We start from the raw sequence: 14,100 nt of genomic DNA, 5'->3' as shown, positions 1-14,100 counted from the left end.
CATAATCATAAATGTACATACATATTCATATATATGCATAAACATAAATGTACATACATATTCATATATATGCATAAACATAAATGTACATACATATTCATATATATGCATAACATAAATGTACATACATATTCATATATATGCATAAACATAAATGTACATACATATTCATATATATGCATAAACATAAATGTACATACATATTCATATATATGCATAAACATAATGTACATACATATTCATATATATGCATAAACATAAATGTACATACATATTCATATATATGCATAAACATAAATGTACATACATATTCATATATATGCATAATCATAAATGTACATACATATTCATATATATGCATAAACATAAATGTACATACATATTCATATATATGCATAATCATAAATGTACATACATATTCATATATATGCATAAACATAAATGTACATACATATTCATATATATGCATAAACATAAATGTACATACATATTCATATATATGCATAAACATAAATGTACATACATATTCATATATATGCATAAACATAAATGTACATACATATTCATATATATGCAAAACATAAATGTACATACATATTCATATATATGCATAATCATAAATGTACATACATATTCATATATATGCATAATCATAAATGTACATACATATTCATATATATGCATAATCATAAATGTACATACATATTCATATATATGCATAATCATAAATGTACATACATATTCATATATATGCATAATCATAAATGTACATACATATTCATATATATGCATAATCATAAATGTACATACATATTCATATATATGCATAATCATAAATGTACATACATATTCATATATATGCATAATCATAAATGTACATACATATTCATATATATGCATAATCATAAATGTACATACATATTCATATATATGCATAATCATAAATGTACATACATATTCATATATATGCATAATCATAAATGTACATACATATTCATATATATGCATAATCATAAATGTACATACATATTCATATATATGCATAAACATAAATGTACATACATATTCATATATATGCATAATCATAAATGTACATACATATTCATATATATGCATAATCATAAATGTACATACATATTCATATATATGCATAATCATAAATGTACATACATATTCATATATATGCATAATCATAAATGTACATACATATTCATATATATGCATAATCATAAATGTACATACATATTCATATATATGCATAAACATAAATGTACATACATATTCATATATATGCATAAACATAAATGTACATACATATTCATATATATGCATAAACATAAATGTACATACATATTCATATATATGCATAAACATAAATGTACATACATATTCATATATATGCATAAACATAAATGTACATACATATTCATATATATGCATAATCATAAATGTACATACATATTCATATATATGCATAATCATAAATGTACATACATATTCATATATATGCATAATCATAAATGTACATACATATTCATATATATGCATAATCATAAATGTACATACATATTCATATATATGCATAATCATAAATGTACATACATATTCATATATATGCATAAACATAAATGTACATACATATTCATATATATGCATAAACATAAATGTACATACATATTCATATATATGCATAATCATAAATGTACATACATATTCATATATATGCATAATCATAAATGTACATACATATTCATATATATGCATAATCATAAATGTACATACATATTCATATATATGCATAATCATAAATGTACATACATATTCATATATATGCATAATCATAAATGTACATACATATTCATATATATGCATAATCATAAATGTACATACATATTCATATATATGCATAATCATAAATGTACATACATATTCATATATATGCATAATCATAAATGTACATACATATTCATATATATGCATAATCATAAATGTACATACATATTCATATATATGCATAAACATAAATGTACATACATATTCATATATATGCATAATCATAAATGTACATACATATTCATATATATGCATAAACATAAATGTACATACATATTCATATATATGCATAAACATAAATGTACATACATATTCATATATATGCATAAACATAAATGTACATACATATTCATATATATGCATAAACATAAATGTACATACATATTCATATATATGCATAATCATAAATGTACATACATATTCATATATATGCATAAACATAAATGTACATACATATTCATATATATGCATAAACATAAATGTACATACATATTCATATATATGCATAATCATAAATGTACATACATATTCATATATATGCATAATCATAAATGTACATACATATTCATATATATGCATAAACATAAATGTACATACATATTCATATATATGCATAATCATAAATGTACATACATATTCATATATATGCATAATCATAAATGTACATACATATTCATATATATGCATAATCATAAATGTACATACATATTCATATATATGCATAAACATAAATGTACATACATATTCATATATATGCATAAACATAAATGTACATACATATTCATATATATGCATAAACATAAATGTACATACATATTCATATATATGCATAATCATAAATGTACATACATATTCATATATATGCATAATCATAAATGTACATACATATTCATATATATGCATAATCATAAATGTACATACATATTCATATATATGCATAATCATAAATGTACATACATATTCATATATATGCATAATCATAAATGTACATACATATTCATATATATGCATAAACATAAATGTACATACATATTCATATATATGCATAATCATAAATGTACATACATATTCATATATATGCATAAACATAAATGTACATACATATTCATATATATGCATAAACATAAATGTACATACATATTCATATATATGCATAAACATAAATGTACATACATATTCATATATATGCATAAACATAAATGTACATACATATTCATATATATGCATAAACATAAATGTACATACATATTCATATATATGCATAAACATAAATGTACATACATATTCATATATATGCATAAACATAAATGTACATACATATTCATATATATGCATAATCATAAATGTACATACATATTCATATATATGCATAATCATAAATGTACATACATATTCATATATATGCATAATCATAAATGTACATACATATTCATATATATGCATAATCATAAATGTACATACATATTCATATATATGCATAAACATAAATGTACATACATATTCATATATATGCATAAACATAAATGTACATACATATTCATATATATGCATAAACATAAATGTACATACATATTCATATATATGCATAAACATAAATGTACATACATATTCATATATATGCATAAACATAAATGTACATACATATTCATATATATGCATAAACATAAATGTACATACATATTCATATATATGCATAAACATAAATGTACATACATATTCATATATATGCATAATCATAAATGTACATACATATTCATATATATGCATAATCATAAATGTACATACATATTCATATATATGCATAAACATAAATGTACATACATATTCATATATATGCATAAACATAAATGTACATACATATTCATATATATGCATAATCATAAATGTACATACATATTCATATATATGCATAATCATAAATGTACATACATATTCATATATATGCATAATCATAAATGTACATACATATTCATATATATGCATAAACATAAATGTACATACATATTCATATATATGCATAATCATAAATGTACATACATATTCATATATATGCATAAACATAAATGTACATACATATTCATATATATGCATAATCATAAATGTACATACATATTCATATATATGCATAAACATAAATGTACATACATATTCATATATATGCATAATCATAAATGTACATACATATTCATATATATGCATAAACATAAATGTACATACATATTCATATATATGCATAAACATAAATGTACATACATATTCATATATATGCATAAACATAAATGTACATACATATTCATATATATGCATAAACATAAATGTACATACATATTCATATATATGCATAAACATAAATGTACATACATATTCATATATATGCATAAACATAAATGTACATACATATTCATATATATGCATAAACATAAATGTACATACATATTCATATATATGCATAATCATAAATGTACATACATATTCATATATATGCATAATCATAAATGTACATACATATTCATATATATGCATAAACATAAATGTACATACATATTCATATATATGCATAATCATAAATGTACATACATATTCATATATATGCATAATCATAAATGTACATACATATTCATATATATGCATAATCATAAATGTACATACATATTCATATATATGCATAATCATAAATGTACATACATATTCATATATATGCATAATCATAAATGTACATACATATTCATATATATGCATAAACATAAATGTACATACATATTCATATATATGCATAATCATAAATGTACATACATATTCATATATATGCATAATCATAAATGTACATACATATTCATATATATGCATAAACATAAATGTACATACATATTCATATATATGCATAAACATAAATGTACATACATATTCATATATATGCATAAACATAAATGTACATACATATTCATATATATGCATAATCATAAATGTACATACATATTCATATATATGCATAATCATAAATGTACATACATATTCATATATATGCATAATCATAAATGTACATACATATTCATATATATGCATAATCATAAATGTACATACATATTCATATATATGCATAAACATAAATGTACATACATATTCATATATATGCATAATCATAAATGTACATACATATTCATATATATGCATAAACATAAATGTACATACATATTCATATATATGCATAAACATAAATGTACATACATATTCATATATATGCATAATCATAAATGTACATACATATTCATATATATGCATAAACATAAATGTACATACATATTCATATATATGCATAATCATAAATGTACATACATATTCATATATATGCATAAACATAAATGTACATACATATTCATATATATGCATAATCATAAATGTACATACATATTCATATATATGCATAAACATAAATGTACATACATATTCATATATATGCATAATCATAAATGTACATACATATTCATATATATGCATAAACATAAATGTACATACATATTCATATATATGCATAAACATAAATGTACATACATATTCATATATATGCATAAACATAAATGTACATACATATTCATATATATGCATAAACATAAATGTACATACATATTCATATATATGCATAAACATAAATGTACATACATATTCATATATATGCATAAACATAAATGTACATACATATTCATATATATGCATAAACATAAATGTACATACATATTCATATATATGCATAATCATAAATGTACATACATATTCATATATATGCATAATCATAAATGTACATACATATTCATATATATGCATAAACATAAATGTACATACATATTCATATATATGCATAATCATAAATGTACATACATATTCATATATATGCATAATCATAAATGTACATACATATTCATATATATGCATAATCATAAATGTACATACATATTCATATATATGCATAATCATAAATGTACATACATATTCATATATATGCATAATCATAAATGTACATACATATTCATATATATGCATAATCATAAATGTACATACATATTCATATATATGCATAATCATAAATGTACATACATATTCATATATATGCATAATCATAAATGTACATACATATTCATATATATGCATAATCATAAATGTACATACATATTCATATATATGCATAAACATAAATGTACATACATATTCATATATATGCATAAACATAAATGTACATACATATTCATATATATGCATAATCATAAATGTACATACATATTCATATATATGCATAATCATAAATGTACATACATATTCATATATATGCATAATCATAAATGTACATACATATTCATATATATGCATAATCATAAATGTACATACATATTCATATATATGCATAAACATAAATGTACATACATATTCATATATATGCATAATCATAAATGTACATACATATTCATATATATGCATAATCATAAATGTACATACATATTCATATATATGCATAAACATAAATGTACATACATATTCATATATATGCATAAACATAAATGTACATACATATTCATATATATGCATAAACATAAATGTACATACATATTCATATATATGCATAAACATAAATGTACATACATATTCATATATATGCATAATCATAAATGTACATACATATTCATATATATGCATAATCATAAATGTACATACATATTCATATATATGCATAAACATAAATGTACATACATATTCATATATATGCATAAACATAAATGTACATACATATTCATATATATGCATAAACATAAATGTACATACATATTCATATATATGCATAAACATAAATGTACATACATATTCATATATATGCATAAACATAAATGTACATACATATTCATATATATGCATAAACATAAATGTACATACATATTCATATATATGCATAAACATAAATGTACATACATATTCATATATATGCATAATCATAAATGTACATACATATTCATATATATGCATAATCATAAATGTACATACATATTCATATATATGCATAAACATAAATGTACATACATATTCATATATATGCATAAACATAAATGTACATACATATTCATATATATGCATAAACATAAATGTACATACATATTCATATATATGCATAAACATAAATGTACATACATATTCATATATATGCATAAACATAAATGTACATACATATTCATATATATGCATAAACATAAATGTACATACATATTCATATATATGCATAAACATAAATGTACATACATATTCATATATATGCATAAACATAAATGTACATACATATTCATATATATGCATAATCATAAATGTACATACATATTCATATATATGCATAATCATAAATGTACATACATATTCATATATATGCATAATCATAAATGTACATACATATTCATATATATGCATAATCATAAATGTACATACATATTCATATATATGCATAATCATAAATGTACATACATATTCATATATATGCATAAACATAAATGTACATACATATTCATATATATGCATAATCATAAATGTACATACATATTCATATATATGCATAAACATAAATGTACATACATATTCATATATATGCATAAACATAAATGTACATACATATTCATATATATGCATAAACATAAATGTACATACATATTCATATATATGCATAATCATAAATGTACATACATATTCATATATATGCATAATCATAAATGTACATACATATTCATATATATGCATAATCATAAATGTACATACATATTCATATATATGCATAATCATAAATGTACATACATATTCATATATATGCATAATCATAAATGTACATACATATTCATATATATGCATAATCATAAATGTACATACATATTCATATATATGCATAAACATAAATGTACATACATATTCATATATATGCATAATCATAAATGTACATACATATTCATATATATGCATAATCATAAATGTACATACATATTCATATATATGCATAATCATAAATGTACATACATATTCATATATATGCATAATCATAAATGTACATACATATTCATATATATGCATAATCATAAATGTACATACATATTCATATATATGCATAAACATAAATGTACATACATATTCATATATATGCATAAACATAAATGTACATACATATTCATATATATGCATAAACATAAATGTACATACATATTCATATATATGCATAAACATAAATGTACATACATATTCATATATATGCATAAACATAAATGTACATACATATTCATATATATGCATAATCATAAATGTACATACATATTCATATATATGCATAATCATAAATGTACATACATATTCATATATATGCATAATCATAAATGTACATACATATTCATATATATGCATAAACATAAATGTACATACATATTCATATATATGCATAATCATAAATGTACATACATATTCATATATATGCATAAACATAAATGTACATACATATTCATATATATGCATAAACATAAATGTACATACATATTCATATATATGCATAATCATAAATGTACATACATATTCATATATATGCATAATCATAAATGTACATACATATTCATATATATGCATAATCATAAATGTACATACATATTCATATATATGCATAATCATAAATGTACATACATATTCATATATATGCATAATCATAAATGTACATACATATTCATATATATGCATAATCATAAATGTACATACATATTCATATATATGCATAAACATAAATGTACATACATATTCATATATATGCATAAACATAAATGTACATACATATTCATATATATGCATAAACATAAATGTACATACATATTCATATATATGCATAATCATAAATGTACATACATATTCATATATATGCATAATCATAAATGTACATACATATTCATATATATGCATAATCATAAATGTACATACATATTCATATATATGCATAATCATAAATGTACATACATATTCATATATATGCATAATCATAAATGTACATACATATTCATATATATGCATAATCATAAATGTACATACATATTCATATATATGCATAAACATAAATGTACATACATATTCATATATATGCATAATCATAAATGTACATACATATTCATATATATGCATAATCATAAATGTACATACATATTCATATATATGCATAATCATAAATGTACATACATATTCATATATATGCATAATCATAAATGTACATACATATTCATATATATGCATAATCATAAATGTACATACATATTCATATATATGCATAATCATAAATGTACATACATATTCATATATATGCATAAACATAAATGTACATACATATTCATATATATGCATAAACATAAATGTACATACATATTCATATATATGCATAAACATAAATGTACATACATATTCATATATATGCATAAACATAAATGTACATACATATTCATATATATGCATAATCATAAATGTACATACATATTCATATATATGCATAAACATAAATGTACATACATATTCATATATATGCATAATCATAAATGTACATACATATTCATATATATGCATAATCATAAATGTACATACATATTCATATATATGCATAAACATAAATGTACATACATATTCATATATATGCATAAACATAAATGTACATACATATTCATATATATGCATAAACATAAATGTACATACATATTCATATATATGCATAAACATAAATGTACATACATATTCATATATATGCATAATCATAAATGTACATACATATTCATATATATGCATAATCATAAATGTACATACATATTCATATATATGCATAATCATAAATGTACATACATATTCATATATATGCATAATCATAAATGTACATACATATTCATATATATGCATAATCATAAATGTACATACATATTCATATATATGCATAATCATAAATGTACATACATATTCATATATATGCATAATCATAAATGTACATACATATTCATATATATGCATAATCATAAATGTACATACATATTCATATATATGCATAATCATAAATGTACATACATATTCATATATATGCATAAACATAAATGTACATACATATTCATATATATGCATAATCATAAATGTACATACATATTCATATATATGCATAATCATAAATGTACATACATATTCATATATATGCATAATCATAAATGTACATACATATTCATATATATGCATAATCATAAATGTACATACATATTCATATATATGCATAATCATAAATGTACATACATATTCATATATATGCATAAACATAAATGTACATACATATTCATATATATGCATAAACATAAATGTACATACATATTCATATATATGCATAAACATAAATGTACATACATATTCATATATATGCATAAACATAAATGTACATACATATTCATATATATGCATAAACATAAATGTACATACATATTCATATATATGCATAAACATAAATGTACATACATATTCATATATATGCATAAACATAAATGTACATACATATTCATATATATGCATAAACATAAATGTACATACATATTCATATATATGCATAAACATAAATGTACATACATATTCATATATATGCATAAACATAAATGTACATACATATTCATATATATGCATAAACATAAATGTACATACATATTCATATATATGCATAATCATAAATGTACATACATATTCATATATATGCATAATCATAAATGTACATACATATTCATATATATACGTGATGTGTATATATATATATATATATATATATATATATATATATAAATACGTATATAAATGCGTACATAAATGCGTACATAAATGTATATATATATAAATGCGTACACAAATGTATATAGTATTTTTTATTCTTGACATAAGATTTATTTTGTATTACCTAGAGTCATTATCGCTCCTATCAAGAGCCATCCCGCGTGCGTGCGATTTAAAGATAAACGACTGTTTTGACTGGCGCTCCTCAGTAATTCTTCCGCCGTATTGAAAATTATCTAAGGTAAATCACAGAAGGTAAATTAATCTCGCATTATATATAGATACGATCGATAATAAATAATTAGAATTCTTGTACCTTTCCCTTAGTATGTGGAACACCCAAGGGTGACAGACGAACGCTTCCCAGCACCGCAGCGAGAGCGCTGCTATAACCGGCTATAGCTTCCGGCGAGCTACGCATATTCTCGATCCCGTCGACGCATCGGTCGATCAACGGCGTTATTTGACTTGGTACTGCGACACAAATGCACCGTAAACACCAAGAAGCTGCTAGTCTAGCGGCTTGACACGGATGTACCAGGACAGCCATTATAGTATCGATCAGATCTAACAAGCGACACATTAAATTATAATTAACTGTCTCTCGTCCAGGGAGGTCGCTCTTACATCGAAGAAGCAAAGAAAGATGTTTCAGATATACATATGTTGCGAATACATACTTAGAGATTGATCGGACAATAAATTCGTGGCTGTGGTGCCTAATCCTAGTATTAGACAGCCCATTTCTTGTAATGCACACACTAATAAATGTTGGCTGAATAATGTCTCCTGATTGCAGTCCTTCGCGTTTTCCGGACTAAAATCTGCAAAATCACGTTTATTGAAATTATGTACAACTGCATTTATCGCGTGAAACATTATTATTGTTATTATTATTATTATTACCGATGGAATTCATCTGCTTCAGAATAATATGAGCTATCTCCTTGCAAGCGGCAGCCTGAGCGCCTTCTCCCAACAGTTTGCCGATAGTACCGCGTAATATGAAATTGACGCATTTGCGCGAGTATACTGCCTCGACGTGCGAGCTAGCGGCTTTTGGATTTGTAACCAGGTCTAAAACGTGCGCGATTAGCGCGCCGATATTGCGTTCCAGCCAAGTGCCACCCAGCATTTGAACAAACACCACGTATGCCTGCGAATATATAAGCGTCAAATGTCTGAGATTTCTATAAAAAAAAAAAAAAAAAAATTTAAATGTACATAATCGCTTACGTGTGTCACTCCAACTCGCACTTCTCTATTTATGCTGGAGCTTCCTTTTATTATCTCGCCCGTTCCTTTCAGGAAGCCAACGCCGCCTCTTAAAAATCCAGACATCAGGATGTTCAACACTTCTTCGAGCGACGTCTGTCTTACACCTTTATTGTGCGTAACTGTCGAAGTGTGAATAATACATATGTTAGGAGAAATATATAATCCTAGACATATATTTTTACAATATATTTTTATTATAATTTATATACCTGTAAGATTTTTCATCTTGGGCGAAGGAAGCTGCGTCATCGCCACCAAGGTGCCCAGTAATTTAGCAACGGAACATCTAACTTCGTAATTCGAGCCTTCAAACGCTCGAAAGCATAATGTCGCAACGCTTTCAATTTCAGTCGTATATAAAAACGGAGCGTGATTCAACATTTCCAACAAGCACTATAAAACATATAAAAAGGGATTATTATAAATTTAGAAAAACAGAAAATATATAATCGATATTATATTAAAGACAAAAAAAATTACCTTGGCAGCAGCACATCTCACTGCCATCACTCTATCGGTCAGATAATGCCTGGAAACTTTGTATATCTCCTTATGCACATTGGTTATTGCTGATCCCATTCCAGCACACACCTAATTATAGTACAAATATGAAATACATTATAGATGTTTTATTTAAATAGTTTAAGAAATTGTTCAAATTGTTTGTCACCTTTTCCAAAGTGTGCATAATCTCTATCCGCATTTGAGACTCGGCAGAACGCAAAGATTTTATTAGGATCTGTACAGTTTCCTCGTATGATCTGCCCATCATTCTTCCCAATTTTTCATACATGCATCCCACACAGCAAATAGCAGCTCTAAAGAAATATATAAATATCTCTTATAGGATATATATATACAATATATACACATATATAGCAGAATTATTCCATTGCAGAATATTAATTAACAAAATTAATTAATAATAAATTGATATTTACAATTTTGTGGGTAGGAAGCTTGGTGAATCATCTTTATTTCTGAAGATGTCATTGCATTTGTTGACAGTGTCAAAGAGCAAGAATGTATCGCCGACACTGAATAGAGTAGCAAGACATCTCGCTATAAGACGCCGCGTGGGTGGACCAGGAGCTCCTTGCATATGTCTGGTCAATTGCTCCACTAACTTTTGCTGACATCCTTTAATATCGTTCTGCGCAAATAACATTTTTATAAGTGTAATTAAAGCTTTATCATCATAAACAGAACTTTTATCCTTTCTAGTTGTGCAAGTTTTGCAATAACACAAATGCCAAACTTGCATGTAGATACCTTTTGAGCAGCAACCAGAACTTTGTCCAGGAAGCGCAACCACTCGAAAATGAAGACCGGCCTCTTAGCCTCCGGGATTTGATTAAGAGCATCCTCGTTGAGGGTCAGGCTATGACTCAACTCCATCATCGTTTTAAGTAGACACACATATACACAGGTTGCTCTAAAATATCTCGCTCACTCTCCTCCTGCAACGTCACAATCAGATCAAATCTCTCTCTCTCTCGCACGAAAATTAAGCAGATTTCAAATTAATTAGTAGCGCGACGTGTAAATTAAGGTCACCGATATTCGCTCGCGTATGATTTTATATTTTTAGATCGCGGCAAACGCAGGTACGGGGTGACAAGAAAAAAAAACGATCAAATTTTTATTGGAAGATTCGAATACACATACCGCAGAAAATTGAAATCTTGTCGCTCAGATGGGCAGAGACATTTTTATCGCACACCGCGTAATATCCTTCCCGCAGGATGACACTTCATCGCACTGGAATAAAACCGAACGATCAGGTACACGTTTGCGAAAATTCTCGCTTGCAAAGCGATGCTTCAAAATACCGCTGACGACAACGTTATCCGGTGCGCATCGCGAATATGAATTATTGCGACGAGCGACGAGAGTCCTCGATCTCTTCCATACACGGTGACAAACTGTAACGCAAGGTTGGGGTAGATTAGATTAGGCTACGTCTAATGACGTAAATGTCATAATTGTAATGAGAGAGCGGAATTTATAAGATCTCAAGACTGCTAAATTAATTTTCAATAATAAATAAAATTAAGAACATTAATTTTTGCAAAGAAAAAATTGCATCTACTTACAAATATCTCCTCGACGGATATAATAACGTTCGATTGATTAATCAGCCAATCAGAGTACAAGAGAACTTCTTCG

At 24.0% G+C, this 14,100-nt stretch overlaps 1 protein-coding gene across 4 annotated transcripts in view; it reads right to left on the bottom strand.

Annotated features, from left to right (window-relative positions):
• The window catches only part of LOC145938063 (HEAT repeat-containing protein 5B), a 31,366-nt gene extending 17,303 nt beyond the window's left edge, over positions 1–14,063 (bottom strand). For 3 of the 4 annotated variants that reach the window (XM_083041411.1, XM_083041410.1, XM_083041413.1), the window contains exons 1-12: positions 14,028–14,063; positions 13,600–13,856; positions 13,204–13,391; positions 12,873–13,084; positions 12,602–12,749; positions 12,412–12,522; positions 12,141–12,324; positions 11,890–12,050; positions 11,560–11,809; positions 11,334–11,477; positions 10,970–11,220; positions 10,778–10,889 (exon numbers count right to left, since the gene is read on the bottom strand). In XM_083041411.1, the coding sequence (XP_082897537.1) occupies positions 10,778–10,889; positions 10,970–11,220; positions 11,334–11,477; positions 11,560–11,809; positions 11,890–12,050; positions 12,141–12,324; positions 12,412–12,522; positions 12,602–12,749; positions 12,873–13,084; positions 13,204–13,332 (1,702 nt within the window). In that variant the 5' untranslated portion in view covers positions 13,333–13,391; positions 13,600–13,856; positions 14,028–14,063. The remainder of the gene's footprint in view (positions 1–10,777; positions 10,890–10,969; positions 11,221–11,333; positions 11,478–11,559; positions 11,810–11,889; positions 12,051–12,140; positions 12,325–12,411; positions 12,523–12,601; positions 12,750–12,872; positions 13,085–13,203; positions 13,392–13,599; positions 13,857–14,027) is intronic. The other variant, XM_083041409.1, reaches the window with a different exon arrangement.
• Positions 14,064–14,100: the final 37 nt, after the last annotated feature.

The sequence above is a fragment of the Prenolepis imparis genome, unplaced genomic scaffold (genome assembly GCF_030444845.1).
Source record: "Prenolepis imparis isolate NDT839.2.m4 unplaced genomic scaffold, iyPreImpa1.0 SCAF_7, whole genome shotgun sequence".
Lineage (NCBI taxonomy): Eukaryota > Metazoa > Arthropoda > Insecta > Hymenoptera > Formicidae > Prenolepis > Prenolepis imparis.
Note: the sequence above shows the minus strand (reverse complement) of the source record. Positions and strands in the feature narration are given on the sequence as shown.